Genomic DNA, 18,617 nt, shown 5'->3' on the forward strand with positions numbered 1-18,617 from the left:
TGTTTTTTTATACTTTTTACTTATATTTAAAGAACAAAGAAATTGATATATTGAAAATAGTCGTTAATATTTATCTTAATGAATGAGTTTTGGACGTTTAAAACGGATGTCAAAGCGGATTGCATATCACCTACTTTGTGATTTATGAGTTGTTGCCCCAAAAATCATGATACTATTGTGGCAGTGACCTATCAATTTCACTAGCACGAACATAGACAGTATTGCACTCTGATTAATATTCGGACATTGCCAGCAGCTGCTGAAGACGTGATTAAATGACAATTTCAAACAACACTTTACCCCACCGTACCTTTTTGGATAGAGTAGTCACTAGGACAACTATAAAACCGAAGGACGCGGCCTTTCAATCATCACACACACCACCGTTGTCCATCGTATCACAACAAACACACCATGGCTCGATTTCTGTATTTGCTGTTATCTGCTGCTTTGATAGCATTCACATATGCTTTACCTATGGACTCTTCTGAGCATTCAAGTCCGGTATGTACCATAAAATTATCAAATATTATTATTTTTTTTGAGAGTTACAATTATTAATGAAATCTATTAGGCCGAATCTTCCAACGATATGTCTCTAATAGAACAATTGCAACACATTATTGAAAAACGTGATATTTCTATGGATGTAGCTGGCGCTACCGTCGTCATGTCACCAAAGAAAATGGAAGATAATGAAATGGGCCTTACATTTAAATTGCCCAACGCCGCTGAAGCTAGAGGTCCTTTAAAAAGGAAACTACTAAAAAGACACTTAAAAATATTAATCATCATACTTTTATTTTAGGTAAAAGACATAAGTTAAAGAAAATTCTTATGCCAATTATGGTATTTATTATGCTGAAAGCTTTAACACTCATTCCATTGGCCATCGGTGTTTTGGGTTTGAAGGCATGGAACGCTTTGCAATTATCGTTTTTCTCTTTCGTTCTTAGTATTGGATTAGCTATTTTCCAATTGGTAAGAAAAGCCGGCGAATCTCCACCAGCTTTGGCTACCCATGATGCTGGAATCTACAGTGCTCCATCAGCTCATTATGCTAGAAGCATGCAAGACAACAATAACGCCCACGAAATGGCTTTCATTAACCAACTTCGCCGATAGGTAATATTATTTATTATAAATTTTAGTAAAAATCAAAACAAAAATTCCTTTTTGATCTTCATTATACTTTATTTTACGTATCAAAAAAATGAATATGTATGTATAGATTACCAACCCGCTTGTTCCATCATTTTGTGACACTTGTCTGAAACGGATTGGATAACGTGATTGTGAATCCTGTGAAGAATATTAATATTTATTTATTTATTGTTTTTTCATTTTATGAATAATAATTTAATTAAAATTTTCTTGTAAATACATTTATTGTATGTAATTTTCATACGAATGACTGTTGATGAACAATTTAAAATGAAATATATTATACAGTATTTATTGACAAAAATTGTTTGTTCTTTTTTAATATACTTTAATATTTATGGTTATGATGATGATTTACCAACATCAGAATATAAAACATGCAATTAATTAATATTATATATAAATGAAAACTTAATTTTATATATGCATATATCTATCTTATACATCTTTAATAACTTATTTGCTCTCATCTGTTTGAGGTTAGTCAAATAGATATCCCTATATAATCAATATATAAAAAAAATTAGTTACAATTACAATATCAGTGGATCTTTTTCTTCTTTTTTCTCGCCTTAATCCCAACTGCTTGGGGTTGGCCATCCTTATCCTAAACTACACTTGACAAAATCACCCACATCAGCCATCTTCAAATCGCATTCAATTACATCCCTCAATCTCTTTTTTGGTTTTCCTCTTCTTCTTTCAACATTCATTTCTATAACAGTTCTTACAGCTTCGATTAGAAGCGGATCTTATGCACTAATAAAATTTAAAAAAAATTAATTACAGAATATAAAAAACATACAATTAAATAATTTAGAAAATATTAAATATTAAAAGAGAGACATACTTATATCATATTACATTAATATTCTGTGAAAGCTATGACTTTTTAATGATATCCCCCTAAACGTGTAAAAAATTTTATATTTTAACATAATTAAATACTCAATCAAATTTAGAAAGTAAAGAATATGACATAAATACTTTATTAAATTTATAGAGTATTATGCGTTTGTAACAATTCATAACTTATTCAGATTTTCTCCACCATAATATAATAAATAGTGAGTATCATATATAATCACATCAATAAAAATAGTGTTATACATGATACTGTTTCAAATTAATAAAGATAGTGTATACAATAATTATGTAGATCTAGAAGTTTGCTAAATATTTTAAATTTTATAAACTCATTTTTTTAAACTTAAAATCAATAACTATTGCTTTTTGTTTTCTAATTAAAATTAAAAAACAAAAAGCCTACGCCTATAAGAGAGTGAGCGTTTACTGCTCAATAGGAAATTCAACTATCATTGATATCTAGCCATTGAATTAATTTATAAAAATTGTCAAGACTAATATATTTTTTAACCCTTTTTAAAGATTATTAGATAAGTATTATCGGATTTACATTTAGTTATTAATATTGAGTATACGAATTAATTTTTAGTATGCTATTAGTTTAATTATTCAGCTTAACAATTAAGCTTCAAGTACTGATATAATCATTTAATACAACGAATTTATAAATTATTGACATTTATATATTTAATTCACATGTCAATTTTAATTGACCGCTGGCATTAAATATTTAACCCTTGTTTATAAATTTGTACGTACATAAACAAAAGAATGAGATAATGAGGTTATAATGCCCACTAAAGAACTAACTATTATTTACTATTGTTCATATTGTACTTCCAACATTTTTATTTAAGTTTTGTACAACTATGATTTGATAATTTGATTTTAAAATATGATATTTAAAATTAACACATATTTTATATTTATTGCGATTTAAATGATTATATTTTTTTGAAATATAAATAAAATTGGTTGTGACGTATCAGGAGACAAGAGAATAAATAAAATATAAAGTTCCAATCCCTGCTTTTAAAGTATATTGCATGAACATAAAAATATTTAATGTTTAATAAATTGAGAATATCATGCACTTAAGATTAACTAAAAAAAAGTCTCAAAATTATTTTTATATTTCAACTAATTAAGAGGTTTATGATAAATGAATCACTTTGTGTAAAACATTCTTAATTCTGCAAATTTATAATTTTTTATTAGATTCCGCTAAGAATTAATACTTTATTTATTACTTATGATTTGATTCTTAATATAAAAAAATAATAATTGTTATGTTTAACTATGTATAAGTACGTGCAAAATAATTTTAAGGTGACGTGTGTCCAATTCATTTCAAAATTTAAAAGTAATAGAACGATTTATGTGTTACAATCGTGCTTTGATTATGATAATATTGATTATAATATAATTTAGTAAAGAACTGATTAGTTTAAAGATTAGGGTACACAAATTTTGTTTAATACTTAAGCTACTTTTTAAATTCATTCACTGAATACATTAAACTGTAAACTGTATACTTATACAGACAAGAAAGTATTATATTTTTAGTATTATAAGAAGATTTTTTTCCAAAAAACTTGAGTTATACCAACAATTTAGATATAAAAGAAGAGAAAAATTGTGCCCTGACTATAAAAAAATAGATTTACCAGATTAATAATTATTTCGGAAGCAATAAAACCATCAGTCTTATGTAGATCCCATCCCATATAAGCGATTCTGACAATAAACTCACTGATAAACTAGCATTATCAGCAGCAAAACCCCCTGAGATAGACATAAAGCCACACATAACATATGAAGATGTAACTTACACTATAAAATCAAAATGTGAATCACTCTTGAAAAAATGATGAGAAAAACAAACAAAAAATAAATTAAGACAAGACTCTACAGCTAAATGGCCAGATCTTAAAACCATACAAAGCAGACACCAAAAGACTATAATAATTAATACAAATTGTCTACACTAGACTGACGCACTCTTATCTTATGTGCCCGAAACTATTTGTGATAAATGTCAATGTAAACTCTCAATTAACTATATCTTTTTCAAATGTCCTACTTACCAACATATCAGATATACTTCAAACATCAGAATAATTTCACTCAAAGACACCCTAGCACCACGGACAAGAAACACACATCATAAATTTTCTCAAGACCACTGAATATAAATCTTTAATTTATATCAAACTCACCATTCCAAACACATGATACAGTTAAATCTATGTATAATAGATACTTTGAAATTAACTATGTAATCACTCAACACTTTAATCTTTTATGTTACTATCTATCGTACTAACCTAACACAATGTAAATTTTAGCAGGCTAAAGAATTATATGAAATTTTAAGTTGAAATAAAAACAATTAACAAAATATAAATAATTTTTTTTTTAATTAATTAACAAAAGAAAAAAAATATTTTGAAATTAAAACCAATTCATCAATAGCTATATTTTTACCAGCAAGACAATCTATAGATTGCAGTAGTTTTTAATTGGACTTTTAAAAAATATAATTGTTAAATTTTATAAAAATAATATAATCACAGGCAAAAGAAGTGTTTATAAATATTTAAATTGATATCAAAAAAATAATTTATAATTCTACTAAAATACTTTATAATTGTTTGTCATCTTTATTTTTATATTTTATATCTTTTATATTATGAAAAATTTTACATTAATATGTTACTTTCTTTTCTTTAACTTATATTCTTTATCTTTAAAAAAAAAAAAAGATTTTTAGTTTCAAAAAGTCTTTACTAGAGATATTTACTGCTCTTCAATTAATAAGGTAAAATATTAACACAGTAAAAATGTTAAATAACATTTAACTCAATTATAAAATACGTTATAATATATTTAAACATTAAATGAATAAAAAAATTAATCTGACCCATGTTTTTGTAGCGAATATTTTTTAGGCTGCCACTATTCAGTCACTCTCTCATACTAAAGTAGGAAAATAAACAATACAGAGTAATTCACAAACCACTAATTTAAACGAAAAATAAAATAATAATAAACATTTTTTTATTGATTTTTTTAAGTTCGGTGTTATTTTTCAGTTTATCAATCATGAAAGACATTATGTTCATACTTATACAACCCAACACCATTTTTCTTTTGAATAATATTTTTACTATTTGTGTTGCATCAAAAATATTTGCACATGGCTCACTTGGTTGAGGTACTTAAAATTAAATTATTCATATACAAAAGCTAAATTTTTTTTTAACTAAATTAATGATCGAAAATGTAAAACAACAGTGTACACAACGATTCTTTTATCATAAACCATTTAAGTAATTGAAAAATTAAATTAATATTCATTATTTTTTTTAGGAAGTACTTTTAGTTACGTATTTTTTTTAGTTACACTTTATATGGTTATCACCTTATTTTTTTCAAATAGCAACATACATATTTAACTACTTATTTATTAGTTCATGATGAAAATTATTGGTCGATAACTTTTTTATTATTATTCCAGTAGTTAAAGTTATAAATTAACAGTTAAATTAAAGTTGTAGCTGGATGAATAAGTAAGTGCTACTATTTTTATAAATAACATTTCTCAGCATCAAGCCTGCTTTCGACTATGTATAACATTGTTAGAAAACATGTTAATTGTTAAGTATAAACCTTATAAGGGATGAACATAAAGACACTTTATCATTAATAAATTGTTATTTTACTTTAAATTGAACAAAATAAATTTTGTAAGCCACCCTGGAACTTTTCATTATAATTTAAAAATTATTTTTATTGTAATAGGTTTTTTTAGTGGTTAATTTATTGTTAATTAATAATCTAAGAAGATACAAATTATAAAGTTCCAATAACAATATTAGATTTTTGAAGTCTACATATAGTATTATTTGTTATAAAATATATATGAATTAAAGTCACCCATATTTGAGTAATTCAAATTATGATTATAGTTTGTGTGTAGTCAAAGCACATCACACCATCAAAATTTCACCTAGGATATCCTGGAATGTGACAATGAACCGTAAAAACTGCCGCTGATATCATATCATCTTAATATTCTGCTGACAACCTCTATGACCATAATAGAGAAATTAGTCCTATGTCACGTGCTACCCGCTACAGGACACGGTGCGTTCGTTGTTCACTCAAAATGTTGGGCAGTGGGCCAGCGTCGGTTGTATATAATATTGGGATGAGGAGGCGTGGCCTGACAGTCGTGCAGGATGTATCGAAGAACAGTGTTCGTATCTGTAATAGTGTTAGCCGTAGTGGTCTCTGCCACCATTCAGCAGGACGAAAGCCTGCTGGATCGGGTGCTAGATAAATGTTCGTTTGGCGAAGGCGCTATGCGATGCCTTAAGTCTAATGTGTTAGAATATTTAGAGGGCCGCAGTGGCCGAGCTAATGAAATTGATCCAGTGAACTTAGATGAAGAACTGGTTAAAGCTACTACAAAGTATATCGAGCAACAAGTGTACGAGGTTAATGTACCAGGGAGCAGTGCCAAAATCGTGGTGCGACCCGGTAGAGACATGGATGATGGTGCGATGGATATAGTGCAGCCTACAGCAACAACGACAACAACGGCTAGAGGTTTGAATTTTAATTTTTTACTAGAAATTTTTAAAGTGGTCAAAGCTCTTGTGAAGTTTTCTCAGGCCTTGACCAAACTGAAAAGTTCTGAACTCAATCTTGCATTTATCCCATTTGTAGCTGACATGGAAATGGGTATGATGCAAGACAAAATGCTAATGCCCCTACTGATGCTGTTGAAAATGAAAATGAAAATGTTAACACCAATCATGATGGCGTTAATCAGCATGAAGGCCACCAAAGCGTTAATTCTTAGTAAGTTAGCTGTCATTTTGGTTCTTGGATTCATTGTGAAAGATTTCCTGAAGAAGTCTGGTGGTCTCCCAATGCTGCATTTGCCACTTGGTTTATCTCCAGCTGAACCATCTTCCACAGCCACTCCAATGTATGGACCCCCTCAATCATCTGGTTATGAGTCTGCTAGCTCATGGGAGCCCACCGGATATTCTTCCGGTTCTTCGAGCAGTTATCCTAGTAGCTCTAGTTACTCCTCAGGAGGTTCAGGCTACTCGTCCGGTAATTCCGGTTACTCATCTGGTAACTCCGGTTACTCATCTGGTAGTTCTGGCTACTCGTCTGGCCATTCTACAGATTCAGCCCAGTCATTAGCGTACAGCAGCTATCTTCCGTCCTCATCTGGCTCATCATCTAGCTCTACAGCTTCTAAATACTCAAATTAGTCACAATGAAGTCTGGAGTACTTTGAATTTATTTATTTATTTATCAGGTATAGCTCAACTAATTTATTATACGATCATTGTTATAAACAAGAATACATTATATTTTGCTATTGAACATTTGCTTTGCTTTTTTTTAGTTATTAAAATATATATTTATATAATATACATATCATTTAAAAAAAATGAAAATTAATTGAACGGTATATGACAAATCTTTCTAAGTGTTCTAAGTCACTTAGAAAAATACAATTTATAATATTTTGTAGTAATAACTTAAAAACAATTTAACAAGGGTAATAATTCAAAAATTTTATAAAAATATAACACTTAAACAAATTAATGAATAATATACATTAATTCGTATAGGATAGATTAAATCTTCAATATACTAGTTAGTAAACTATCAAAATTCAAATCACTTGGCTTCTTTGTATAGAAGTTATAGAATATTATTAAATAATTTTTACACTTTTTTAAAAATTATTTTAATATAATACCTTTTATACTATATTCACAACCAACATACATTTAATAATTCGTACAAAAGCTTAATTTAATATTAGTATTTGAATTCATAAAAAAAATGCCTGTTGGACAAATACATTTCTAAGTAGTGTTAAATATTCAAAATATACTTAATTTCGATACTTTAAAATGTATAGGTTGTAACAAAAATTTTTACACTTTTCAGGTGAGTGATTTTTAGTTCAAATTGATTTTATTTTGTAACATTTCATTGAAAATCTTTAATATTTTGACTGTCTATACAAAATGTTGTACTGAATGTAATTTAACTTGATTATCAATTATTTGTTAGTTATATAATTACAGTTTATATAAGCTGAGCAAATAACAAATTACTTGGATATGACGTTGAGAATAAAAAGGTTCTATTTATAAAATCTTTTAATTCTGAGTGTTAAATATTATATTATTTGGAACATTTTAAATTTTAGAAAATGTATGGAACGATTTTAGTTATACCAACTTATAACTAAATATGTGTTAATAAAATATCAATTAGCATTAATAAATTTATTTAATAACATAACAAATAAATTAAACTGTTGAAATATACTTATTTGATTTATGACTGATGATTTAAGATACAATATTAAAAATTATTAATACTAATTGATATATTTTGATGTAATATTACCATAATATTAAATGTAAATCATAAAATTAGTTACATAAATAATAATAATTTTTAATAATACCAAATTTTATTAGATAATAATAAAATATCATATCATAGTAATATAATTTAGTCTTAACGTATAATTTACATAACAAAAAATTTAAACATTAGCTACATAGAACCTTTTCATACTTATCTGTCTATCAAAATGAAGTAATTCTTCTATTTAATTATTATCTATATTTAAGTATTTTCTATATAATTATGAAACTAGTAAAAAATTGACTAATTTATCGAAAAAATATTATTTACAAAAAATTTGTGTTAAAAAATTTTTTTACTTAAGTGAAAATTAAGTAATTAATGCATAATTATAAAATATTGAAGTAATTAATATTGTTATATTAAAGTAATTTAATTATTCAAGTAGTCTATTTTAATAAACTTCTTATAATTTTTAATTATGATAAAATTATATAATTAAATAAACTAAGTTTTATTAAAATCCTAAAATAAATTATACTACTATTACTTAAAAAAAAAATTATTAAAAATAAAATGTAAATAAACATACCTAAAAACATAAAAATAATAGACTGATATTGAAAAAATCGTTTATTGATAATATATAAATAAAAGCTACAAAATATAAACTGCAAATAATAATTTACAACGATCATTTAGAATAAAATATAATAATCCTATACAATTATGTAAAATAATTTAAAATATTATGTGGATACATAAATATCTTATGATTTAATTTAATTAATTAACTACGTAAAGCCTTTGGAATTGATAGTACTTCACCCTGAAATTTAATCAAAACATTAAAATTTATATATTTTCATTAACATGTGGTTTCGGATGGATTAAAGCAATATAAAAACATAAAATAAAACACAATTTTTAAATATATGCATGGGCTGAAGTAAAAAAATATTAATTTTAACTAGTAAAAGTTGAAGAAAATGTGAATACAAATAGAGCAATATAGATGCTAAGTTATACAATAGTTTATAAAGAGAAGTATGTGTATAGATTATAATAGCTAACAAACATTCAATAACAAAAGCAATAACAAACTTTTTCTTAAACCTAAGTATTTATTTTTAAACATAAACATAACATAAAAATTATAACTAGTACTAAAAATTGGAATAGTTGATTGAAAATGCATATGTCAAAAGATTTTACGAATCTATTTTATTTTTGTCTAGTTCAACACTTTCTTTATTTACTACTTCATACACATTTAATATTAGAATATCATCTGGACAGATTTTATCAACTAAATTACTTTCATTACTATTGTCTTCATTCTTTTCTCCTTCAATATTTGTTTCAATTTTATTCTCTATATCATCATAATCATTAACACTATATTCATTGCTATCATCTTTATTCTTAGTATTGTATGAATTATTTTCAATATTAATTTGATTTTCTTTAGCTTCGTCAAAATTTATGTTATTATCTAATTTAAATTCATCTAATTCTCTCTCAATTGTTTTTTCAGTGTCAATATTTACTTCTACACCTTCACTAATTGTTTCTTCAGATTCTTTTTCTTCTTCAGTTTTGGTTCTAATATCACCAAGACTTTCATATTTTAAAGTCACCTCTGTATTCACTAATATATTCTTTGATTCCCCATTTGTTTTATCGTTGAAGTCTTCCTGCTGAATATCATTTTTTACTACACTATCTATAGCATTTATAATTATTTCATGAACTCCTCCAACGTCTTTCTCAATATCATCTAAAACTATTTCACCGACGCATACAGAATCTACCGACTGACTATCAAGACGTGATTCTTGGACAACTCCTAAGTTATTTGTACTTTTTTCTACCTCGAGTTTTTCGTTATCGCACACCTCATTTGAGCTATCATTCGTTATATCTTCCCCATCTCTCTCACTTTTTTTATTATCACATTCATCGGTTATCTCGACGACTACAACTTGCGACATAGGGACATCTGACATTTTATCTTCATTGGCTATACCATTTACCTTAATTGAATCTTTTATGAAATTACTCGAATCATTATTGCTAGACTTAATAAGTTTCATAGCCACCGGTTTTTTCAAATTTGCTTCGTCTGTTATTACTTGTGTAGTTGGCTGAGAGGGTGGTGGTGCATTTGCTTCTTCAATTTCTGCCTTAAGTATTTTGTTGATTTCAGTGATTGGCTTCATTAAAGCAATCAACACGTCATCATCTCTTCTCTAAACAAAAATAATTAACACAAATAAATACCTGTTATTTAACTTAATATATTTTGCTCTAAATATATATCATATTGAATGCTATAGCTTTATGAACCAGAATAATGTTTTATTGTAATAATTATACAATGATTAATCAACTCAAACATAATACTTAGAAAATAAATTGTTTTTAAATAGTTATTATTGTTTGTAATAAATGTTCAATATTGCTTGAACAATGAGTTGTTACAAAGTACCAACATATTATATATCTACTTTACATAGTACATAGTTGACGCATATAAAAAAGGAAAACGTTTTTTTTCTCTAACATGTCATTTATATATGAACATAAACTTAACATTGCCAAAAAAAAAAAATTTCGACTTGCACCATTTTTCATCAACAACATTTAACTCTAAGAAAAATTTAAATAATAGCGACAATATATACTTTTTATGTATGAATAACATTTTGTAGGTCGAGGCATCAGGCGTATGAGCAAATTTATTAAGTTCACGTTTTCATATGTTTTTATGGAAACGATTTTTGAACATCAGCACTTTTAAGTACTTTTGTTATTATTGTCATGCTGAGGAATGCTGGCGATGGACGCGTGCCAGCTAACTGGCCGTCTATTTTCGTATTCAAGGTAGATCATATAAGTAAATTTACGATCGAACTCTATTTACTTTCTTATTAAACTCATTCACAATTACTCTTACTATTTTTCTCTTTTATTACATTTTTGTACGTACGTACATTCATATTTATTACAGTTTTGATGGTATAAAATTTATATTTATTATAATTGTTTTATGAACTCTTACTTGGTATAATATTTCACGGTCAAAGAATACAAATCCTCGTCGTTTGGCTGCTATTAGTAGACCAACTACCTTGTCTGATATTTTTGTATAAATCTATAATAAAGAAAAATATATTCTTATAAAAAAAATGTATATTGCATTTATGACAAAATTGGTGAATTGAAATTTTAACAAATACTATAAAAACATATTTTTACCTCCCAATACGCTAAGATGATAAAAACTTACTTGGAATATTTCGCCAAATGTGACGATAATGGTGCCATCGTCGAACTCATTTGAATTATCGTCAGGTGATTTTTTGGTCAAATTATATGAACCAACGTCGTGTATAACCGTACATAATTCCAAAATTTCTCGACAAATATGTGTTTTAGCTTTCCTCCCTCGCATATCTGTTTTTGAACCGGCTATCGGTCTATAATGATTTAATAAAATATTGTCGTTATTTTTCAATCAGTTCTGATCTAGTTAAAAATAATATTTTTAATATTACTTACTTTCCATATTCTTCCCGGGAAAATCGTGGAGAAGGTGATCGAGACTGGTCAAATTGTCCCGAAAATGGATTAAGGGCTTGAGACTGAGTGTGTTCAACCGCCTGTTGGTTGAACTTTGACACAATGTCAAGAAAAGACATTGCTAAATTGCAAAGCAAGAGATATTTTATGTATACTATTAAGGATGTGCGATGACTTACTGGGACAAGACGAACGGAAGTCGAGTATGTGAGCGTGTACGCGTTTAACAGACAAAATTGAAGTGCTTTATGGTGTTGCCAAGGAATTCCGCGCAAAACTGTCGATGCCAGAGAACCCACGTGGTATAATAATATTATGCCGATTCTATTTTTTCGCAAACATCACTCGCACAAAACGTAAACTATATCAATTATTGTACGCTACTCCTATTTGTATCAAATATAAATATGCCATTAGACTTAAGACACGCGCCTACGCACAAAGCCCGAGTCCAGATGACTGCTGCGCATATGCGTGTGTTCTAAATTATATTTTAACAACAGTCATCTTGCTATGCATTTCAAAAGTCCTCGAGCTCTTCCGGACGTCCGGCAACCACCGAATAAAAACAAATGAGCGCGACGCCCAATCAAGGATTTCACAGTATTTTTGACTCGACAGATTTAGATATCCATTTAACCAGCACAAAAATATACATACTAAAGGACAACACTACCATTTTATCAGAGTCAATACCACAATATGGTGGTTTGATATTTTTTGGTTTTAATTATTTATTTGGTATTTAAATGGTACTAATATTTTAATACTGCAGTCAATTTATCAAGTGTGTTCTTAAAATATGTGTAGAAAATTCTTAAAAGTAATGAAAATACAATAACAGTCCCCAAATATAAAAAATATTATATGATAAATCAAATAAATTGAATTTTGTTTTATATAAGTAAACTAATATATAGCTTATTTATCTAGGATTGCAACAAGAAAGGAACAAAAGTTACCAAACTTTCATTTGTATGAAAGATGTAAAATGAATATTTTTTTAGTATTTAGTAACAATACATTTACTAAAGGATTTAATAAGCCAAAATAAATTATTTTAATAAATATTAATGAAAGCTAAGGTACAAAATGATGTATTTTGAATCGCACTTGATATGTTTTCTGATATCTGTGACACTAGTTAAATTAATTATAAATCATCGAACAAATTTTAGTAAATTGAATGACTACTTAAAAATATCAGTTTATTATTTATTATTAGTTATTCAAAGGGTATAACCAAATGTTAGCTATAATTAAATTAGTATTTACTAGACTGCTATAAACAAATCAATACTTATAGTATATACTGCGTAGTATATGTTTTTCGTTATATTTACATAACATTTATATTTTTTATGAAATTGCAATTCTTTGTTTGGCAATGATCTTAATGGACGTAATATTTTATGATGTGCCCAGTGTTCATTTATTTGGCATGCAAGAAAGTCATTCGTTAGATTGAGAAAAAAACCAAATATTTATGAATTTCAAAATAAAAATATGAAATAAAGTATTAGTAAGATGATTAAACTTCAATACATAAATGACTGTATCTTAAACATGTTCAATCAACGCAAGAGCTGTGATATATTTAAACAAAAAACTCTTGTCAACCTACAAAGTTTTGCGTCAACGGGTGTAATTTACGCGATTGTTATTTTTAGTACGAAACTCTAATGTTTACTTACCTTTACTTTAAGCTTATAGCCAAATTATTTCTTCAAGTGTAAAAATACTTTCACATTAATACATTACCTAATGATGACTAAGTATTCTTTATTTAATTTTCAAACTCATTATTTATGTATATAGATTTCAACACAATTTTTTTTAGTGAATATGTGTTTAGTCAAATAACCAAATTAAAATCAAATTTGGCATTATAATTTGTATACGGATTCTGAGACATCTAGCGGTCATGAAGCTTTAGTTATTATTAACTTTAAAATATAAATAGCACCACGGATAACATATTAAGCTAGCTACTATTATTCATAACTTTAAAAATAAAAATTTTTTCATATCATTTTAACCACGTGATGTTCATGTTATATATATATAGGTTATAATTTTTTTTTGCATTTTATCAAATTAATAGTAAAATACATAATATTATGATTTCCTATGTTTCTGAATAATTTATCCTAAAAAAATAACTAATTATTAGAACAGATTGAGTGTAATTAAATAAAATAAAGTTTTGTTATTCTAAAAAAAAAATAATAATAAAATTTGTTTTTAACCGGTTACTTTCTCAATTAAATAATAATAATAAGTACAATTTATCCATATTGATATTAAAAAAATTAAGTCTATATCCTTATAAGATATAAAAAATGAAAAATGTACAATGTGATTTTTTAAATATAATACCCGTTAGTTTTTGTTAAATAATTAATTATGATAGAAATGAATAGATTAAAATTTAATTTATTTTAATAAACCGTTGTTAATGTAAAGTTTATTGAAAGAAAAATGTATTCCTAAGAGTAGATTTAGAGGAAACTTTCAAAAGTTAAATGGGGACCTATTATTATTTTTCTATGCAAACGGAGAATAATATGTTATTTAAAAAAAATTTTGACTAATCGATAACCAGTTTTGTATTATTAATTTTTGAGTTATTTTTGCAATTTTCAATTATAGGTGGAGTAGTACACAACATTAATGAATTCTCATCGTGGTAAAAATAGAGTGATTCTAAACATTTTTTTCATATTCTTATAAAAAATCATTATTTAACAAAAAAAGAGAGACACAAATGTTATGATATACGTAGTATATCATTATTTTTACATTATAAAATGTATGAATTTAATTATTAAATCACATAACATGACATATTACCAATAACAATAAGCTATATATATATATATACTTTTTAAATGTTTAAAGATTTATCAATCTATATATATATATATTAAACTAACAATCAAGAAAATTAAAAACATTCAAAACAATCGTAATACACAGANACTAACAATCAAGAAAATTAAAAACATTCAAAACAATCGTAATACACAGAATTATAATTCAAATACTTTAAGATGTAATATTTGTAACAAAGATAATCATGCTTTAGAGAATTGCCTTTATAGAGATAAGATAAAATGTCAATTATGTAACATTGTAGGTCACACTGTTAATTAAATAATATAATTTAATAAAACTTAGCTAAAATAACTTGAATCAAGGTTAAAAACTGCTGAAACAACCAGTTCATCTTTTAATTCATCAAATAATAAAATCAATTGTATCACAAAAAATAACATTACGCCTATTGCATTACATTTCTTTGTTGAGATCAATGATGTTAGTATACCCATAATTATTGACACAGGTCAAATGTCAATTGTATTATATACACTTCAATACCACAGAACATAATAATTGATGAGTGTAATTTAACAACAGGAGGTCCAGATAAAACACTGCTTACAATTTTAAGTACAACTAACATTAGTATTACATAAATTCTATAGATTATAGTAATACCTTTTTATTATAAAAAACTTATATTGTCTCATTCTTATTGGTAACAATTTTTTGGAAAAAAATAATAGTGTCATTGACTTTGATAACCTTAATGATCTTCCTAATTATTGGTTCAGTGATTCTGAATTAGCTTCATTGGCAAATTATTATAATCATGACACTTACGTTGTTGACTCCACTAATAATTTATTAATAAAACTGGAATCGTTTATGGGTTAGGTAATCGTCCACTTATAATACTTTACATTGTAGAAAACAATACGCATTGGATTCCTGGAGTACATTCGGATAAAAAATCCAAATATATTCCAATTAATGTAATAAGTTTCACTAAATTTGGTCCCATTTATAAATTAAAATAAACAATAGCAAATCACGTTAAAAAATCAATTAACACAATTGAACTACATAATGATTCAATAACTAATAAATATTTTATAAACAATAGTAATGTAATTTGAAATATAAACGCACTCACACAGACAAACAAAAAAATTATTACAGATAGAGAAGGAACGCCTGTTAATATTTAACCTCAGTTACTAAATTCCTAATACAAACAAGTCTCTAATATAATGACACAATACAATAATTCAGAATTGAATAATATATTTGATATTAAAGAAGCCTATAAAGAAAATATAATATAGAATTTTATTTTTCCAAATTTAAATAAATTTAATATTTTAACACAAAAAGTAGAGTTAAACAAAATAATTGATGAAAGAATAGAAACAAAAACATTATTTAACTTTGTGACGCCACCATTAATTAATATCAAAAGATTGTATTCAAATAGTTTAGTTATTTCAGACGCAAATACAAAGGAGAAAATTGAAAAAATCAATTTGAATTCCAAACAAAAATGAATTTATTATAGACAATAGAAAATGTTCAGTACGTTAACTCAATCAATTTAAATAGTAAAGTTTTACAGGTATATACAAAAGCAACGAATCGGTTTAAAATAAATTTAACTTATTTTTATAATAATAATTATAACACTATGAAAATAGCATAAGATATTAAAAAAAAATATTAACGCTATCATTTTTATTTAATAAACTTATTCCTCTTAGTTATAACTTAAATTCTTATATGAAAAATTTTCCAAAAAATTTACTTAATTTTAGAAGAAAAGTTTTAAATACAAAAAATGCATTTTATCAATCTTTAAATAAATATTATTGGTCTTTTAAAAATTTTATTTGATTTTGACATTCATGACTTCAAAAGAAAGTTACAATAAATCAACTAAAAAAGTGAAGCTAATATTTAATAATCAATTCCATAATAATTAATCATTATTATTTATGAGTACTATCAATCAATTACTTTTACAAAATTGTTAATATACCCTTATTATGATAAATGTTTTCATTACCATACTCAACCTTAGTTAGGACACAACTTTAATAAAATTGGGGTTGATGTCAAGGGCCTAGTCAGGATTGTATATAGGTGGGGAGGGGTAGACAAAGAAAATCCTAGATTATATTGTTTTGATCTTTGTTTTTAACATATGAGTTTCACAGGAGCAGAGAAGGTAGTGAGGTGGTCATTAAAACAATATATAACAAACAGAAATATCTTTATTACTTAACAATCAATCTACGAGGCTCTTCACAAAATCTTTTCAAAACTTCTCGTACAATTTCCTCTTTTTTGTCTTTAACATCCACTGGATGTTATGATTTACATAGTATATCATTATTGTTACAAAATACAATTAAGAATTCAATTAATAAATCACATAACATGACATGTATAACAATAAGAATAAGCTATATATATATATACTTTTTAAATGTTTAAAAATATATCAATGAAATTTTATATAAAAATATATAAAAGAAACAGGAAATAATAAACAATTTATAATAGTAATGGGTTAGACATAAGCTAACAAATAATGTGTAAGATATTATGGAAGAAACGATAGAACATAATAAAATAAAGATTAATATTGACGAAAATGTAGTAATAACAATCAATAAAGAAATAAAGGTAGCTTCGGCGATCACTTCTTGCCTTAGAAAATATCATCAAACTTAATATAAAAAGCCCAAAATAATGAGCATTCGGGCTCAGATGTCACTCTGATGGTGGTCAGAATGCTCTCACTCGCTCATATACGGTCAGTATTGCTAAAGGCTCTCAGTACGTTCAATTGCGATCAATCAGTTAACACTATTTTTCTATCGTAGTATATGCGAGAAGTGATCCGCCTGGTCTACATTACATATCGCACAATAAAACAATATCTATTTGAAAGTATCAAGGTAGGAAATAAATAATTTCACCAAAAATATATAAGGTTTAGAATTACATTTTATGAGTACATAGATTGAGTAGGCACAACGAAAAATCATCAAGTGATTATCAATAATACAAAATTTACCAAGTAAATTTAATAAATCGATAATGTTTGTACATAATTATATCTTTGATACGTGCCTATTTCAGAAGTTAAGTAGGAGGTTCATAAGCCTCCATACTACTCTGGGAAGACACACGAGTTGATTCAATCCCACCTGTCATCATCGATAACCATCAAAACTCATGGCATTATTGATATTACTGAGTTGAAAATCAATCACAATAAACCTCATATTAATAAAATAAAGATCATTTTATTTTTTTATCATTTTCTATCTTTCTTACAAACCCTCGTACTCATACCTCGAGTAATAACATTATTAGTACAACTAAAATAGTAACTCAGTCACCAAACTAACCTTTCATTTTTATTTATTTTATTCCTTCTTTTTGAGTTACTACACAAATCATAAAAAAATTAACGGTATATAACTAAAAGCAAAAAAAAAAAAAATTCCTCAAAACAGTTAATTTATAAATAATTTAACTGGTCTAAAATAAATGAATCGCAAAATGAAAAATTTAAATGAATTTTTTGTCGACTGTATTTTATACCTCAAAAATTAACTATTCACATCATAATCACGAGTAGTATTGAATTTTAAAGCCATCTAATAGTAACTATATAATACTGATAACATTTTTTATCTAAAAGTGATCGATAAAAAAAAGTACTTTAATGAAAGATAAAGATATAAATATAA

The 18,617-nt window shown here is 26.1% G+C and overlaps 3 protein-coding genes across 3 annotated transcripts; 2 read left to right on the forward strand and 1 right to left on the reverse strand.

Moving 5' to 3' along the window:
* The first annotated feature begins 357 nt into the window (after positions 1-357).
* On the forward strand, positions 358-1,468 carry LOC126900249 (uncharacterized). Its single transcript, XM_050675830.1, has 4 exons — positions 358-504; positions 575-743; positions 809-1,125; positions 1,232-1,468. The coding sequence occupies exons 1-3, from the start codon at positions 415-417 to the stop codon at positions 1,123-1,125; spliced, it is 576 nt and encodes a 191-aa protein (XP_050531787.1). The 5' UTR covers positions 358-414; the 3' UTR covers positions 1,232-1,468.
* A 4,773-nt stretch (positions 1,469-6,241) lies between these two features.
* LOC126900242 (uncharacterized) lies at positions 6,242-7,440 on the forward strand. Its single transcript, XM_050675820.1, has 2 exons — positions 6,242-6,645; positions 6,766-7,440. Exons 1-2 carry the CDS (start codon positions 6,276-6,278, stop codon positions 7,323-7,325), a joined length of 930 nt encoding a protein of 309 aa, XP_050531777.1. The 5' UTR covers positions 6,242-6,275; the 3' UTR covers positions 7,326-7,440.
* Positions 7,441-9,306: 1,866 nt separating this feature from the next.
* LOC126900239 (uncharacterized protein PF3D7_1120600-like) lies at positions 9,307-12,800 on the reverse strand. The gene is made up of 4 exons (XM_050675809.1): positions 12,013-12,800; positions 11,741-11,930; positions 11,513-11,605; positions 9,307-10,700 (listed from the first exon to the last, which is right to left on the reverse strand). The coding sequence occupies exons 1-4, from the start codon at positions 12,150-12,152 to the stop codon at positions 9,660-9,662; spliced, it is 1,464 nt and encodes a 487-aa protein (XP_050531766.1). The 5' UTR covers positions 12,153-12,800; the 3' UTR covers positions 9,307-9,659.
* Positions 12,801-18,617: the final 5,817 nt, after the last annotated feature.

This window comes from Daktulosphaira vitifoliae, unplaced genomic scaffold, assembly GCF_025091365.1.
Source record: "Daktulosphaira vitifoliae isolate Bord-2020 unplaced genomic scaffold, ASM2509136v1 Scaffold_3, whole genome shotgun sequence".
Lineage (NCBI taxonomy): Eukaryota > Metazoa > Arthropoda > Insecta > Hemiptera > Phylloxeridae > Daktulosphaira > Daktulosphaira vitifoliae.

Excerpts from the sequence above, each read along its gene's own strand:
- LOC126900249 (XM_050675830.1), top strand. The coding sequence starts at position 415 with ATGGCTCGATTTCTGTATTTGCTGTTATCTGCTGCTTTGATAGCATTC. Across the intron at positions 505-574 it reads CTTCTGAGCATTCAAGTCCG|GCCGAATCTTCCAACGATAT; the intron begins GTATGTACCATA and ends GAAATCTATTAG. Across the intron at positions 744-808 it reads CAACGCCGCTGAAGCTAGAG|GTAAAAGACATAAGTTAAAG; the intron begins GTCCTTTAAAAA and ends CTTTTATTTTAG.
- LOC126900242 (XM_050675820.1), top strand. The coding sequence starts at position 6,276 with ATGTATCGAAGAACAGTGTTCGTATCTGTAATAGTGTTAGCCGTAGTG. Across the intron at positions 6,646-6,765 it reads AACGACAACAACGGCTAGAG|CTGACATGGAAATGGGTATG; the intron begins GTTTGAATTTTA and ends TCCCATTTGTAG.
- LOC126900239 (XM_050675809.1), bottom strand. The coding sequence starts at position 12,152 with ATGTCTTTTCTTGACATTGTGTCAAAGTTCAACCAACAGGCGGTTGAA. Across the intron at positions 11,931-12,012 it reads TCCCGGGAAGAATATGGAAA|ACCGATAGCCGGTTCAAAAA; the intron begins GTAAGTAATATT and ends AAATCATTATAG. Across the intron at positions 10,701-11,512 it reads ACCGTGAAATATTATACCAA|AGAAGAGATGATGACGTGTT; the intron begins GTAAGAGTTCAT and ends ATTTTTGTTTAG.